Below are 18,591 nucleotides of genomic sequence, written 5' to 3'. Positions count from 1 at the left end.
CTATCAGCTGAAGACCGGCAAAGAGATTCAAGCTATGACAAAGAACAAGACATACAAGTATCTGGGGATGATGCAGGCCCCCCAGTTAGAACACAAGGAGATCAAGGCTCACCTGACTGAGAAATACCATCAGAGAATTTTTTTTTTTTTTTTTTTTGTTTTGGTTTTATTGGCGCATTAGCTACTAAGGCTATAATGCGCCAAACCATCAGAGAATGGGAAGCTTTCTAAAATCAAAGCTGAATGGCAGGAACATGGTCACTTATGCAGTTCCAGTACTAACGTACTCCTTCAGGATTTATAGATTGGACCAATGCCGACCTGGAGGAGATTATGAGATCGATCAGGATAATTATGACCAAGAGTCACCAACACCACTTGAAGTTGGCCATCGAGAGACTGACCATAGCCAGTAAAGAAGGAGGGAAGGGATTGACTGGCCTCATTCAACAAGAGAAGGTGCTGATTAAGAACCTGTGGGATTACTTACAAGGGAAATGCTGCAGCAATCTACCCAGCCATAAGAAAGATAGAAAAATGGCACACAACACTCAACCTCAACATTCACACAGAGATAGGAGAAACAAAGCCAAAAAGATGGGCGAAGAAGACACTCCATGGCAGACACTAAAATGACCTCCATCAAGACTACGTGCTAATGCTAATATGTTGGGTTACACAGCAGCTTTTCAATCCATAGACTTTTTAAACATTAATATATCCACCATACACTTACACGTATGACTACACAAAAACCATCCAACAGTAACCTGCAACTATAACAGCAGAAATTAGGTGCAGACAAGTTTATTGCTCATAAGCATTCCTAAATAGGCTTCATATGCTCTTCAAAACTTGGTGCCATAATGACATTTTGCTTCAACTGCTTTAGACTTATATAATATCCACAAACATATTAGAATGAGTCTGGAGATAACTTACACCATTTCATAGCCTAAAGTAGTTTGGCTATCTTTTTCCCCCTTAACTGGGGAAAAAAGATAACGCTACATGAAAACCACAGACTCATATATTACAGTATTGGTACACATATATAATACATATAAATGTTACAAAAACAAAGCCTTCAAATGCCCAAAATATTGATACTTGAAACGCAATGACACCACTGGATTCAGCTCAAGAAATACATATAAGAAACAGTTAAATGTAAAAATAATATATAAATTTTTTGTTACATAGCATTACAACTAAATAAAATTTCTTTGGAACCTGAACATTGTTTTAATTAAATTTTCATATTTTGTGATATAATTTTAACTTATTATAAGGATTCACAGTTTTGCTGGTTTAGAAAATAGAATAAATTATTTTTTTTTTAATTTCCAAAAAAATAAAAATATTAATATCATTAATTTTAATTTAAATGAAAGGTAAGAGTATTTTTAACCCCTAGCATCAACCTACATTGGCTGATTGAAACAAATTAGTAAAACTCCTGTGTTTAGGCTCTATATATTATTTACCACTTCACCACCAAGTTGCTAACTGAAGCCACCTGCCATTAGAGGAGACAGGAAGTCTCAAAACAGATTTATATGGCAGTCACAAGCCCATTGCTATTAATGGAGGGAATAAAGCATTCTCAGACAGAATGAAAGAAAAAACTAAATCCAAACAAGTAGAATCTATTATTTCAACTTCTGCAATGAACCCCAAATGTCTGCACTTAAAGTATTTTTTATTAAATAGCAGATTTGCTTCTTTGGTGATGCTATTCAAATTAAAACAAAATTAGTAAATATAGGTTGGCTCATGGATAATAAAGTTGTTTCCGAAGTAAACATAAGCCCGTTGCTATCAGTGGAGGGAAAAAATCTTCCCAAGGCAGAATGGCAGGAAAAAAAACAGAATTTTATTCTGCCTATAAAACCATGCATTTTCACTAATTTGCTAAACGATGACAAAATTATTATTTCATCCAGTTCTTTCTTGACAATACCTCAAAATAAGGAATTATATGAGAAGTAAATTAATGCTTCTCATATAATTCCATTTCTGTCAATGCCCTTACAGTATATCTTTATCCATGGGTTCCATGACTTTTCCTTGCACAAAAGTTGACCAAAAAATTTGTAATTACATATTTCATCCTTAAAACCATCATTAAAAATTAGAGAGAAAGCTGCATATTTCCCATCTGTTGGGAAGTCACACTTAAGTTCAGAGATGTACCATTATAATACACAGGCTGATAATTTGAAGAATGATAATGCTACCAAACAACCACTCAAGTTTTAGCAAACTGCCAGTTTCCTAAAGCAGGAGAGTGTATGTCCAAGGATATGCTCACACAGTTGCATATCCTTGGACAGTTATCTGGTTGTTGCAAAGTGGCCTTAAGTTACTCACTTTAATGACTAATCTGTGTTTCATCACCAGTCAGTATGCAACTAAAATTCTTAGTCAGAGCCTAACCCAGGTTTCTGAAGAACTTTACCTAATATCCTATCTAATTCCAACCAATCCGTACTTAATACTTAAGTTAATCCTACATAAATTTAGCATCAAATAATAGTGACACCTAGTTCCAAAGTATTACCTAGCCAAGCATTAGCTGTAAATAAATGTACATAAGAAATAGTTGTCAATTTTTTGACGTTTTTGTGATGGTGTAACAGCAATATCACAAAAAAGTGGTTTATCTTAGCATCAACTCTATTAACTATTAAATATGTTATGAACACTTTGTTTACATTAACAAATAAAATTTAACAATAAAGATAATTAAAAGATAAATAAAGTTATCTTATTACTAATTTTGCAGTCAAGGTAGAAGCAGAGGTGGAAAAACATCCTTGAAATGTATGATTGTTAGCTTCTATAAGTATAAATAGAGGCTAAACTTTTTACATTAGTGAAGTACTTTTATTTCAAGTACAGAAACTCCCTGACTTATGTAAGGGTTGCGTTCCTTGGAATGCTACATAACTCGGGGAATTTCCCCATGGAAATTTCCCCAATTAAATTGTATTTTTAACTCTATATATTTATAACGACTTAATCGTAACAAATAATTAATACATAACTATAGTGGTACACGTGATACGGAAGTTGTATAAAGGGAACTCGTAGAAAACACTAGATACCGAAAAAAATATATATAACATAACTGTTTTGGGATATAAATTAAGGATTTAATTTTTGTTTTGAAATTTTATTGAATTAAATCGGAATCATGACTCTGACCAGAGCAGCAAAGCAAAAGGCTCAAGCTAATGGGAGTGCTGTGGTTCAGGGGAGAACTGAGGGGGGCAGTTGCCCTCTGAATCACAGTCTTTTAAAATGCACTGTTTGCTTGATGTTTGCGGAGCAGTCGGGTACGGGACATGAGGCTGCCAAGGGGGATGTCTTTGTGTGTGCACGATGTAAGGAGTGCAAGGAAATCAGGCGACAACTCAGCGTTGTTATGGGCCTTTATGAGAGCTTGAAGGACAGGGTGGATGCCCACGAAGGAAATAAATTGAGGGGCCCATCAAGCTCTCAGCTGCCCACATCAACGCCAGAGCTTGCACTTGGTCATCAGGCAACACAGAGGCAGCCCCCTAGGCAGAATGCGCTGGTCCCACAGGAACTAGTAGTTGTTGGTGACTCTATTGTCAGGGAAACAGGGAACATGCTTTGTAAAAAGGATAGGTGGAATAGGACCAGGGTATGTCTGCCAGGGGCAAAGGTTGATGACGTTGTAGAGCGGATATCATCTTTTAAGGGCACAAAAGGTGATATAGTTGTACACGTTGGCACAATTGATATTAAGAGTAGGAGACCGGCGGAATTACTTAGCAAGTACAGGTCAATGTTGAAAAAAAGCCGTGAATTATGGTTGAATTTGAAAGTGTCTGCAATTCTGCCCAGACACGATAGCAGGGAGTATATGATGAGAGCCTTGTCGATCAATTCGGCCCTGGAGGGATTGTGCAAGGCTCAAGGGGTAGAATTTTTTTCAGCCTGGACTGTACTTGTTAACAGGAGAGATTGCTTCTACAGGGATGGGATACACTTAAATAGAAAGGGTGCAAGAATTTTTGCTGATGCTGTCGAGGCAGTGTTAGGTGGGTCGGAAAACTGCTAGTTGGGGGGGATACAAGGACTAATAGATTAACAGTAGCCACTGGCACAGGTGGAAGTGATTCTTGCACTGCTTCTATTGAAATGAGCAGAAGCCTGAAAAACAAGATTCAGGATATTTCAGAGACTGCTGGGAGTCATTGCGGTACAAGTAAACACATGGGTTGTGTTAGGGTAGCTAAGAATAGAAACAGGTGCATGTATACCTGCGTGTACACCAATGCTAGGAGTTTGGTAAATAAATTTGATGAATTTGAGGTATTGCTCAAAACATCAAAGGCAGATATTGTTGGGATATCAGAGACGTGGTGTCACACAGATATAAGTAATGCGGAACTGGAATTTGGGGAATACAATGTGTATAGAAAGGATAGATAGGACAGGAGGGGAGGAGGGGTTATGCTATTAGTTAAGAAACACATAAAGTCCAAGGAAGTGAAGCCAGTCGACATCGATGGACAGGGCAGTGTCGAGTCAGTTTGGTGTGACATAAGCATAGGGAAATCAAAATTGAGAGTAGGAGTGTGCTATAGGCCTAATGACTCTGATGAGTATAATAAGATATTGTACAGGGAAATAGAGTGGGCCAGTAAATCAGAGAGTCTTATAATGGGGGATTTTAATTTCCCAGATATTGACTGGAATTTGTGGGTTGGTCACTCGCACACTAGCAAGGCTTTTGTGGATTTATTGGATGATTGTTTTCTACATCAGCATGTTCGTGAGGCAACAAGAGGGAGCAATACTCTTGATCTGATTATCAGTAGTGATTGTTCATGCATTAAGAATCTGCAGATAAATGAACCACTAGGTGGCAGTGATCACAGTGTGTTGAAGTGGGATTTACTCAAGGAGGTAACTACCATCAGAGGTAAAGGGAAGGGTTTTTGTTTTCGTAAAGGCGACTATGATGGTCTGAGACAGTATTTAAATTCTATACAGTGGGACCAACTGATGATGTTACCAACAGCAAACTCAAAATGGGAAGCATTCAAGGAACTAATCTTGGAGGCTACCAGGCTTTACATACCAACTAAGAAATACTGTTCAAGATTTAGGCCTAAAGGGTTGTCAGATGAACTAATGAAACAGGTGGCAGAGAAGAAAAATGCATGGGATACATACAAATTAATGGGTGACATGGAAGCCTATGATAGATATAAGTTGGTCTGTAACCAAGTCACAAAGGAGATTAGGCAGGCAAAGGCACACTACGAAAAATCCTTGGCAAAGGATGCAAAGAAAAACAGAAAAGAGTTCTTTACATATTTAAACTCAAGAAGGAAAGGGATGAATCAGATTGGTCCACTGGATATTGATGGTTCAACAGTTGAGGATCCTGCTGAGGTGGCTAACAATCTAAACGAGTATTTTGCATCTACATTCACGCATGAGGAGTTATTCAGGAAGGAGAATGATGTAGGTAAAGTAAACATTGGCAGTGAGCTGGATGATTTTGTAATAACTGAGAAGAAAGTGGAGGAGAGATTGTTGAGGATAAACATAAAAAAGGCACCTGGGGTGGATGGGATCTATACAGTTATATTAAAGGAGGTAGCAAAGGAAGTAAGCAAACCCCTAGCCATAATTATGAGAGCTTCTTTGGACTCAGGGGAGGTACCCATAGACTGGAGATGTGCAAATGTAACCCCAATTCACAAAGGAGGATCAAAGGCTGACACAAGTAATTATAGACCTGTTAGTTTAACTTCTGTTCCAGGTAAATTAATGGAGGCACTGGTTAAAGAAGCACTGCAGGATCATCTAGACAAGAATTCAGTTATAGCTCAGACACAGCATGGTTTTGTTAAGGGCAGGTCTTGCCTGACCAATTTGATTGGATACTATGATGTAGTCACAAAAGAACTGGATGCAGGGAATAACTTTGATATTATATATTTGGATCTTAGAAAGGCTTTTGATACTGTTGCACATGGAAGGCTGCTGCACAAATTGGAGCAGTGTGGCATTGGAGGCAAATTGCTGCTATGGATAAGGGGATGGTTGAGTGACAGAAGACAGAGAGTGGTAATCAATGGACACTGCTCAACGTGGACTAATGTTATTAGTGGAGTTCCTCAGGGTTCAGTGTTGGGTCCGTTGTTGTTTTCGGTGTTTATGAATGATATTGATGATGGGATATCAAGTTTAATGTCCAAGTTTGCAGATGATACAAAGGTTGGCAGGGTTGTTAAGGACACTACTGATGCTATGCTGCTGCAACAGGATCTGGAAAGGTTGAACAGATGGGCTGAGAGGTGGCAAATGAAGTTTAACATTGACAAATGTAAAGTACTACATATGGGAAACAGTAACCCCAGAGCAACGTATCAACTCTGCGGTACTACACTGACAGTGGTGGAGAATGAAAAGGACCTGGGGGTAATTATGCAGGCAGATATGAAGTTCTCTGAGCAGTGCAGACGAGCTGCAAGAGTAGCTCATGGTGTCTTGTCAATGATATACAGGAATTTTTCTAGCAGGGATAAAGAGGTGATTATTCCCTTGTATAAGGCAATAGTTAGGCCACATCTTGAGTACTGTATACAGGTCTGGAGGCCTCATTTCAAGAAGGATGTAGAGCTGCTGGAACGGGTACAGAGAAGGGCAACAAGATTAGTGAATGGAACAAAGGGTTGCTCTTACGAAGAAAGGCTTAAGTTTTGCAAATTACAGAGTCTGGAGACTAGGCACCGGCGAGGTGATCTGATAGAGGTGTATAAGGCTTTGAATGGTTTGAGCATGCTCAATGCCAATGGGATTCTTCATCTTGCTCAGAATAATCACCTCAGAGGGCATAAATTCAAATTGAGGAAGGACGGATGTCGGATAGATGTGCGGAAATTTGCCTTTGGCCAGCGGGTGGTTGGTTGGTGGAACCGACTTCCATCACTTGTTGTTGAAGCTGATAGCCTAAACAAATTTAAAGCTCAACTGGACAGGTATTTCGAACGAACGGAGGGGTGAAATGGGAGTGGTGTGTTTTTTTTTTTTTTTTTTTGGCTGATGCTGAATAAGCTTGCTTTCTTGCATCATATGCCCCTACTAATGCTAATGCTAATGCTTGTGCAGCACTCGCAACTGTGCTCACTAAATTGATTCAATCAAAAAAGAAATGTTCGACAAACAAGTAAATAGAATTATTTGTTGTATTTATTCTACTCATGCACAGGAAAAATTACAAAAGCGTGCAATACAAAAAAATTTCAAAATTATAAAATTACAAAAAAAGAGAGGAGACAGGCATAATGTCAGTAAATTTTACCTCTTGAGCATCATTGCTAGAATTGACGTCTTCAACTGATAAGTAAGCCACTGCAGAGATTAAGGGCTGTGGAGATTTAGAAACCACTCAAACTTACGAAAGAACATATTAATGGATGACTGGATGGTGGCTTTTTTTTTCATCGTAGATTTCTTTGTAGCATATCATTCACCCCTCTGTTAACTTTTAAGAATCATTCGCTGTCAGGATTCATCTTCTCAAACCTCGCCATTGCCGATGCAATTTCAAGAAATGCCACTGCCACCTCTCTGGTGATGAAGTGTCTCGGCTCCTCATTTGGTTCATCTTGAGCATCGTCAGCATTTTCTTCTTTTACTATTGCTGCCTGCAAATCAATAAGTTCTTCATTAGATAATTCCTTCTCTTCTTCCTCTATTAACTCCTCCACATCTTTGGCATCAACCTCCAACTGAAGTAGCTCTGCAACCTTTACAATCTTATCTGTAACCGCTTCATATGATTCGTCTCTTTCAAATCCTTCGAAGCCTTTTACATGCCGTGGGCATATTTTCTTCCATGCGCCATTTAAACAACTTTTAAGTAAATCCTGCACAGGTCTTATTAATGTTTAAGATGGTGTGGTAAATATTGTAAGATTTCCAAAAGTCTCTTAACATAAAATTTTTCTCGCCATCTACTGCAGACAATGCCTGAGAAAATGTTGTGCATAAATAGTATGCTTTTAAATTCAAAATAACACCCTGGTCCATAGGTTGGATGAGTGAAGTTGTGTTTGCCGGTATAAATATGACTCTCACATTCGAATTGAAATCATCTAGATGCGTAGGATGTCCAGGAGCATTATATAACAGAAGTAAAATCTTGAAAGGAACGTCATGGTCTTTACAATATTTTTCAACCTCAGGAATGAAGCAGCATTTAAACCAATCCTCAAAGAGAGATATTATTATCCATATTCTCTGTTTGGATCGTAAATGCATGGGTAGAGTGGCTTTACTGATGCCCTTAAATTCAGAATCGTACATAAGCAGTGGTTTTAATCTGTAATATCCCACTGCATTAGACCCAAGCAAGAGTGTGGCTCTATCTTTTGATGCCTTCAAACCTGGCATTGTATTTGCCTCTTTGGCAATGTATGTTCGATCCAGCATTTTTTTCCAATACAGAGCAGCAATCAACATTAAAAATTTCCTCCGTTGAATAGCTGCCTTCATCAATAATTTTTTCCAACACATCGCAAAATTTAACTGCAGCTGCAGAATCTTAAATAGGAATGAAGAGAAGTTTCAGAAAATTTGGCAACTTCACCACATACTTTAGCATTGTGGAAACCAGTGCGATTAAACCACCCATTGCTTGCCACGAATTTGGGTTGAGGTTTGCCGTACTTATCCTTAATATCTTTATAAATACTTTTTACTTGAATGGTCATTAGACTCAGGGGCATTCGCTTCTGAATCTGATTTTCGATCCATATTATTAACAGCTGTTCCATCTTCGATATAGCACTTGAATGCTGTTTTGTGATCACTGTTGATCTTAAGTGCATTGATCCTTTGACATGTTCGTTTATACGCACACTGTCCTTTAAAATAGTATTCACTGTTGAAGCAGCGAGACCTAATTCCCTTGCAATAGATGACAAACTTTGTCCTGCTTCGTACTTGTTAATCATTTTCATCTTCATTTCTAAATCAATTTTGTTTCGTTTCCTGGCACTACCACCACTTGTACCTTTTGTTGGTCGCTTTCCCTTCATCATTGTAATACATAAATAGGAATGAAGAGACGTTTCAGAAAATCTATATTTTATATGATTGAAGATTTCAGTGAAGGCGAACACATTTCACCATAACAGCATAAAAACCCACACAATTGCAGTTATCGGTATTATCACAAATGCAATAAGATTGAGTTTACTACCCGTTTATAATTAGATGCACGAACAGAAAAGCCCAATAAACCGGAAAGTGCAAATTGTTTTATGGTCGTGACCTCCAGAAACATGCTTTAGAAAAATATCACAAAGGCATTCAAAATTAATTCTTATAACGGGAACATATGATAACAATGAAAGGATAGTGCAATTTCCACTATAAATATGACCCTTTAGAGAAATAAACAGCTTAGTAATATAGCGAAATTTTCAACTTCAAGGACTTGGAACGAATTACAAAAAAAAATAAATAAATAAAACAATGTGTTATTGGGTTCACATTACGATATTTTCACAGTACAACCATTTATTCCTACAGGATGCAAAATACGTTTCCATGATTTTTTTTTAAGTTTGCACCAGCCGGCAAAAACTTACGTAAAGTTGAATTTCTGTAAGTCAAGTATTACGTAAGTCGGGGAGTTTCTGTATAAATTTTTTTATTAAAAAGGTAAAAATCAATATAATCACAATTAATGCTATAATTTGCATTTTGAAAAAAAAAATTATCAAAAATGAAGGATCTGTAATACACAAATAAAAGTCAAAATTAAAATCCAATGCGTCAAGCAATTACATAACTTTGGAAGTAAAAACATCAGTAACAAAATGCACTAGTTGAGGAAAGCTATAGGTTCACAATCTTAGTTATGTAACAAAACATCAATTTTTTTTAACTACATAACTAAGATGCAGGAGAAGGTGTACTTACTAGTTAAACGATCTTTCATTTCTCTTTCTGCCTGTTGTAGTTCCAAGTTAATTTCATTTGCTTTTTTTACTTTCTCCTCCAATTCCAAATTTCTAGTTTCTAATTTTTGAAGAACTTCTTTCTGTTTATCAAGCATTTCCTGGAAATGATCTGCACGTTCTCTTTCATTTAATAAATTCATCTCCAAAAATGTCAATTGTTTATTAAAAGATGTACTATCACTTTCATGTACACTACCTTTGCCAGATTCTGAAAATATTGATGAATAAAATTAAACTTGAGGACATTAAGTGGAGTACTACAAAATAAAAAAGAATTAATAAAGATATTTTTCCATATGAAGTATTTAAATTAGTTTATTGATATGCAAAAGACAATTAGTACTATTAGACCACAAACAATCCCAATAACTAAAGAAAACTGGCTATGTTTCAGATTTCAATATTGAAATCTGTGTTCTCTTCAGGGCTGGATTTTTAGGTTCTATGAGATCAGTGCTGGCCACAAGCATGTTCAACCAGTCCTGTCAAACAGGGCCCCATGCTCAAATGGCCAAAACAATATTCTTGATTAATGTATTAAATATTATTCGTATTTAAAATTTTTGTTCATTATAATAAAATTATTTAATTGTCTTAGTTACTGTAAAATTTGAAAAATTTAAAAAAAATTGCTATTACAAAAATACCCTGCATAAGTTTTGCACAGGACCATAGAACCATTGAATAGAGCCCCCCAAAATTTTGGGTTGGCTCTGTATGAGATTATATATTACAAGCAGTTAACAAAGGTTGGCAATACATGACATGGGCACAATTCCATAGCTAACTGAATTTTAATTAGAGTTTGAAATTAAATCATGAATTATCCTTAATCATTGAACATATCTACTCTACTAGACAGGATGTACATATGCAACATAATATGCTAGCTGAGAAATTCTTTAACTGGACTTAGCATTAGCATTAGTGGAGGCATATGATGAAAGAAAGCAAGTTAAAATAGCATCAGCAAAAAAAAAAAAACAAACCTCCCCATTTCACCCATTCATTCATTCATTCATTCATTCCAAATGCTTGTCTTGTTCTGCCTTGAACTTATTTAAGTTTTACACCTCTAATATGGCAGATGGAATTTTGTTACAACTATCAACCACCTGCTGGCTAAAGGCAAATTTCCACACATCTATTCTCCAATTGTCTTTCCTCAATTTGAATTTATGTCCCCTCAGGCAAGAGGAAGAATCCCATCAGCACTGAGATTGCTCAAACCATTCAAGGCCTTATACACCTCAATTACATCACCTCACAGGGACCTGGTCTGCAGATGCTGTAATTTGCAATACTTAAGTCTTTCTTCGTAAGAGCAACCCTTTGTTCTACTGAGCAATCCTCGTTGCCCTTCTCTGTACTCAATCCAGCAGCTCTACACCCTTCCTAAAATGAAGCATCCAGACCTGCATGTAGTACTAAAGGTGTGACCTGACCATTGCCCTAAGCAAGGGGAAATCACCTCATCCCTGAAGCAAAATTTCTGTATATCATTGATAAGACCATGAGCTACTCTTGCAGCCTGTTTGCTTTGCTCAAAAAACTTTCATTTCTATTTGCACAATTACCCCCCTCCCACACCAGGTCCTTTTTATTCTCTACTACACTGAGTGTAGAACAGCACAGTTGGTACATTACTCTGGGATTACTGCTACCCACATGCAGTACTTTAAATTTGTCAATGTTAAACTTCAGTTGCCACCTCTCAGCCTATCTGCTCAACTTTTCTAGATCTTGCTGCTGTAGTATACTATCATTACTGTCATTAACAACCCTGCCAACCTTCGTATCATCTGCAACTTAGACATTAACCCTGATATAGCTTCATCAATTATCATTGATAAATTCAAAAAACAACACTGGGCCCAACACCGAACCCTCAGGAACTCCACTAATAACATTAGTCCACGAAGAATGGTGTCCACTGATTACCACTCTCTGTCATCTCCCACTCAAACATCCCTTTATCCATTGCAGCAAGTTGCCCTTAATGCCATGCTGCTCCAATTTGTACAGTAGTCTTCCATGTGCAACAGTATCAAAAGCTTTCCTAAAATCCAAGTATAGGATATCAATTTATTTTTTGCATCCAGTTCCTATGTGATCACTTCATAGTATCCAATGAAATTTGTCCGACAAGACTTACCCTTAACAAATCTATGCTGTCTGAACTATAACTGCAGTCTTCTCAAGATGATCCTGCAGTGCTTTTTAACCAGCGACTCAATTATTTTACCCGGAACAGAAGTTAAACTAACAAGTCTATTATTACTCTTGTCACCCTTTGATACCGCTCTGTGAATTGGGGACACATTTGAACATCTCCAGTCCATGGGGACCTCCACTGAGTCCAAGTAAGCTTTCATAATTATGATTAAGGGTTTGTTTACTTCCTCTGCTGCCTCCTTTAATATATCTGGATATATCCCATCCAACCCCAGGTGCCTTTTTCATGTTCAACTTCAACAATTTCTCCTCCACTTTTCTCTCAGTTATTACAAAATCATTTAGCTCTCTGCTACCGTTTGATAAGCTTCTAGCATCCACTTCTCTACAGCTTCCACATGTGAAGGATGATGAAAAATACTTGTTCAGTTTGTCAGCTACATCAGCAGGATCTTCAACAGTCGAACTGTTGATATGAAGTGGACCAATCTGATTCAATCCCTTCGATCTAGAGTTTACATAAGTTAAGAAGCCTTTGTTGTTTTCCTTTTATCCTTTGCCAAAGATTTAACAAAGGATAAAAGGAAAACAACAAAGGCAAATCTCATAATCCACCTTCGCTTGCCTAACCTCCTTTGTGACTTGATTACAGATCAGCTTATATCTACCATAGTCTTCTGTGTCACCTGATAATTTATATGTATCCCATGCATTTTTCTTCTCTGCCACGAGTCTAATTAGTTCATCTGACATCAATTAGGCCAAAACCTTGAACAGTATTTCTTAGTTGGAACAAAAAGCCTAGTAGCTTCCAAGATTACTTCCTATGCTTCATATTTAGAATTTGCCGTTGGTAACATCATCGGTTGATCCCATTGTATAGAATTTAAAAATGTCTGAAACCACTGGAATTACCTTTATGGAAGCAAAAACCCTTTCTTTTACCCCTGATGGTAGTTACATCTTTAAGTAAATCTCACATCAGTACACAGTGATCACTGCCACTAGTGGTTCCTTTACCTGCAAATTTTTAATGAACGAATAATCACTGCTGATGCTTGAAACAGGTTGGGAACCCCCTGATTTAAAGCATAGGTATTACACTCTCTGGTTGCCTCTCAAACATGCTGCTGCAGAAAACAATCATCCAATAAATCCACAAAAGTCTTGCTAATGTACGAGTGACCAACTCATTAGTTCCTGTCAATATCTGAGAAGTTAAAGTTGCCCATTATAACACAATCTGATTTAGTGGCCCAATCTCTTTCTCTGCAGAATTGTTTATTGTACTCATTAGAGTCATTAAGCCTATATCACACTCCTACTCTAATTTTTGTTTTCCTAGTGTTTATGTTACACCAAACTGACTCAACATTGCACTGTCCATCTATGTTAACTGGATGCACTTCCTTAGATTTTATGTTTTTCTTAATTAACAGCATAACCCTTCATCCCTTCCAATCCTGTCTATTCATTCTGTACATACTGTACTCCCCAAATTCCAATTCTGCATTGTTTATATCTGTGTCACGCCATATCTGTAATATCTCAACAATATCTGCCTTTGATATCTTGACCAGCACTTCAAACTGATCAAATTTACTTACTATACTTCTAGAATTGGTGTACAAGCACTGCTTCTTATTCTTAGTTACCCTAACACAGCCCATGTATTTATTTGTTTCATGATGACTCCCACCATCCCTAAACCTTCCAGCACCCTGCCCTCTAGGCCACTGCTCATTCTAATAGAAGCAGCACAAGAATCACTTTCACCTCTGCTGCTGCTGCTACTATTAAGTATCCCATCCCTGTAGAAGCAGTCATTCCTGTTAACAAGCTCAGAAAATGCTGAGAAAAATTGTACCCCATGAGCCTTGCACAATTCCCAGGGCCGAACTGATTGATAAGGCTCTCATTATATACTCCCTCATATTGTGTCTGAGCAAAATTGCAAGACCCTTTCAAAAATAACCCTAACTCGCAACTTTTTTTCAACGTTGATCTGTATTTGCTAAGTAAATTTTCAGATCTCCTACTCTTAATGTCATTACTGCCAACGTGTACAACAATATCACCCTTTGCACTTTTAAAAGATGATATCTGTTCTACAACACCGTCAACTTTTGCCCCTGGCAGACATACCCTGGTCCTATTCCAACTATACTTTTTACACAATATATTACCCGTCTCCCTGGCAATAAAACCTTGGTTTTCTCTTTCACTCTCGGCGTTACTTTTCTTCCAAACAGCTGCTCACTCTGTATAAATCACAAATCCGCCCAGCCATGGAATATTGTTCCCACATCTGGGGTGGTGTCCCCAAAACCTCTCTCAGGCTTCTTGATTCCATTCAGAAGAGGGCAATTAGGTTAATTAATGATTCATCTCTAACAGAGTCTCTCCACTTGCTGTCTCATAGACGTACTGTTTCTGCTGAATGCCTCTTCTACAGATACTTCCATGGGCACTGTTCTTCTGAATTGGCTTCTATAATTCCCACTCTCTCTTTCAAAACAGTCTGAACACGTGCTGCCAACATCCATGACAAGGCAATGGTCAGGCCACGCCTTGAGTACTGCGTACAGGTCTGGAGGCCTCATTTTAGGAAGGATGTAGATTTACTTGAGCGTGTACAGAGAAGGACAACAAGATTGGTGAGGGGAATGAAGGGATCCTCTTATCAAGAGACGCTTAAGTTCTGCAAATTGCAGTGGCTGGAGATAGGCACCTGCGCAGTGATCTGATTGGGGTGTATAAGGTCTTGAATGGGTTCAGCACGCTGAATTCTGATGGGATCCTTCCACTTGTTCAGATTACGAACCTAAGGGGGCATAAATTCAAATTAAGAAAGGACAGATGTAGAATAGATGTGCGGAAATTTGCCTTTAGCCAGCGGGTGGTTAATTGCTGGAACAGACTTCCATCTGTTGTTGTGGAAGTTGATAGGTTGAATAAATTTAAGGAGGAACTGGACAGGCATTTGAAGGGAATGGTGTGATTTTTTTTTTTTTTTTTTGGCTGATGCTGCATAAGCTCATACATTTGCTTTCTTGCATCACATGCCACTACTACTACTACTACTAACTGCTGTTTTCTGGAACAACCTTCCTTCATACGTATTTCCCGAAAATTACAGTCTACAAAAGTTCAAGTCCAATGTCAACAAATATCTTCTTTCGTCTTCTCAACCTGAAACCCAAGCACGGTACTAAATACTATAGGTTCTGATACCTCTCGTGTTTGGGGTTTACATAAAAAATAAAAAAAAAACCATCCCATATACCCAACTGTTTCACGATGACTGCCATCAGTCCCTTAAACCCCCAGCACCCCTCACTCCAGGCCATTGCTTATTCTAAGTTTTGGCAAGAGACCAGAATCCTCGGCTACCATTAGGGCAAGAAGCAAGTTTTCTACTCTTAGCCTGTTCAAAATCTAGTTTGAACTGATTAATAACTGCTTTACAATCGTTGTAAGCTTTGGTGTAGGCAGAAAATGAAACTGAAGAATTGGAAACAAGCCAATTATGATATGCAAAGTTGTTCTCTTGAACAGCCTTAGCACATTTATTGGAAAACCAGGATTTAGATAAAGGACAAGATTTTAAAGTGCAGTGTGGAATAAAGGATTCCGTTCCTACAAGAATAATTTCACTGTCACGATCTGAGCACATGTTAACATCAGAAGTTTTCAAACAGAAATCCAAGTAAAATAAATCTCGCAGGTCATCCCATTTTGCATTCTTGTAATGCCAAACAACATGAGGTTGGGAATAGCCGTGAGATAAAGGCTCCATTGAGGAGGAGACGATCACCAAGTTGTGATCTGAGGTACCTAAAGAACCACTCACTTCGAGCGTGCTTAGAAGGATTTTTTGTGAGAAAAAGATCAAGCGTGTTTTCTGTATGGTTAGGATTGTCAGTTATTCTTGCAGGTAAATGAACAATCTGTGCAAGGTCATTAGTAATTGCAAAAGCCTCAGCATCTCGACCAGCTGGGTCGGTGTGACTAGAAAACAGAACCCAGCTGAGTTGTGAACAATAAAATCGCCAAGGAAAATTACCTCACTAATTGGACTGGAAAAAGACAAGTTGCAAAGAGAGGAAGTCAAACAGCTCCAAATGATTAGTGGGTTGGGAGAACAGTAGAGGCAACAAATGAATTTGACACAATGAGGTAGACAGATTTTAAGCCAGAGAAGATCGAAGAGAGGAGGTTCCAAATTACCAATTCTCTGACAGGGAATATCGGAATGAACATATGCACAAGTACCATCTTTGAGGTGAAAGGAATAATACAGTGAATAATTTGGGCAGATGAGATGAGCAGTAGTTGAATTAACCAATAACTGGGATTCTGTTAGAAAAGGTACATGGGGTTTGGCAGACTGTTGTTTGACAATTCATGGTGTATTGAATAGTAAGAAAAAGTGGCGGGGAGGACATGCTGTATGAAGTAATGAAATATTTGGATATGGCGTATACCCAGATCCTTGACATAACGCGGCCTCGACAATGCCCCCCCACATACACACTACTTGGACTCCCTCGAGCAGTCAATATCTGGCAGAGTAGAGTTAGCAAGATTATACACTATCTGATCCAGAAGCCTCCTAAAGAGTTACCAGTAGGTTCGGTCCAGTTCACTAACTAGAGGCCAGCCTGCACACCATTTTAGAGCTCTACCCTCGAAATGTAAGGACGATTGGATCTCGCCATGATGTTCATCACAACGTCAAAAGTCATCAGTCATACTGCATGAAGGAAGAGATGGGGAAGGGTTGACCGGAACTTAGCTCTGGAGACTAAACATGTGTTCCACCACTTCAAGTCTCCAATAAGCAAGGTGATGGTATTGCACTGGTTGATGAGAGTCATCTATCACCTAGTATTGCCTGGTAACACAGAGGGGCGGCATTCCTCCATGTGGTGTGGGCACCACACCTCATCCCCTGCTTACGTTGGTTCACGCCCGGGTGGTCACCCACAGTGCTAGTGCATGGAGGTTATACCCAGGATTACTAACAGTCCCACCATCTTGAAGGTGCAAGCAGAAGATCTGGCTGTCACAGACCGTCCGGTTTCACCAAAATTGGGTACACTTGACTTGATTGTCACCTGAATTTCAGTTCCCTCAGCGTTTTAGACTCCCAGTAGCAAGTACAGCTTGTTTGATATATCTGAGACAATGTCTCTGACAACCTCAAGGATTTACTTTTAGCTTTAACAATTTCTTTCCCTCTTTTCTCTCAGTTATCAAAAAATCATTTTGCCTCCAGTAACAATTAGGTATATTTGTCATGGCTTCATCCATAAAACTTCTCCATGTGTGAATGTAGATATTTATATTTATGGTGTTTGTTAGCAACCTAAATAGGATCATCAATAATTATATCATCTATGCTGTCAATAGTTATACTGTCTACATGGACAAACTACTAAAAAGGTATATTTTTAGACTTTTTTAATGACACATAGCATCTTCTCTGAAAGTTGTTTTTAACATTTTTGAGGTTTTGCAGCATTTTTCCCTAATTTTAAACAAAACTTGATGCAAATTTGCTGCTCAGTAAAATCACCTATTTTAAAATGTCACAAAACACATAAAAAACCTTGTATTCAACATGTGCTAATTCAAATTGACTGCAGATAAATGAGTCAACATGTATTACCAGGTCTGGATGAGTCACCAAGCACGTTGCAATGTGCTACAATTTGAACATCAAAAGTCAAACCGTGACCTTTTTTCATCATACCTCTTATATACATTTCAGTTTTTTTATATTCTGGCAACATTCTGTTTTTAATCCATCATAGCCACCATCATCATCATCAGCCATTTTCAATCCACTGCAGGATGAAGGCCTCTCCAGCAACTTTCCAGTTCCTTCTGTTTTGAGCACTGGCCATCTATTTACTACCCAAAAACTCATGAATTTCATCTATCCATCTCCGACTTTGTCTTCCAGGTTTTCTTCTAGCTCCTCTTGGATACCATTCTGTTATTTTCTTAGTCCATCTGTCATCATGTCTTCGAGCTGTGTGTCCTGCCCAAGACCATTTTAGTTCTTTAGTTTGATAAGAATGTCCTTTACTTGAGTTTGCTGCCTAATCCATGTGTTTCTCTTCTTATCTAACAGTCTGATTCCCAATATAATTCGTTCCATTCTTCGCTGTGTAGTTCTCAGCTTCTCTTCCATTCTTTTGGTGAGTGCCCAAGTTTCACTTCCATAAGTCATGGTGGGGAGTATACATTGATTCATTATTTTACGTTTCAGACAAACTGGGATATTGCTCTTCAGTATGTGACTATATTTCCTGAATGCTATCCATCCAGAATTTATTCTTCTCTTGACTTCCAGCCATTTATCATTATTACAGCTAATAAC

General features: G+C 38.1%; 1 protein-coding gene across 1 annotated transcript in view; it reads right to left on the bottom strand.

Moving 5' to 3' along the window:
- The window catches only part of LOC150080437 (centrosomal protein of 290 kDa-like), a 386,964-nt gene that overhangs the window by 302,702 nt on the left and 65,671 nt on the right, over positions 1 to 18,591 (bottom strand). The window contains 1 exon segment of the mRNA XM_090380692.1: positions 9,985 to 10,233. Within this exon segment, the coding sequence (XP_090236818.1) occupies positions 9,985 to 10,233 (249 nt within the window).

This window comes from Mastigoproctus giganteus, chromosome 9, assembly GCF_048544385.1.
Source record: "Mastigoproctus giganteus isolate SK-2022 chromosome 9, ASM4854438v1, whole genome shotgun sequence".
Taxonomy (NCBI): domain Eukaryota; kingdom Metazoa; phylum Arthropoda; class Arachnida; order Uropygi; family Thelyphonidae; genus Mastigoproctus; species Mastigoproctus giganteus.
Note: the sequence above shows the minus strand (reverse complement) of the source record. Positions and strands in the feature narration are given on the sequence as shown.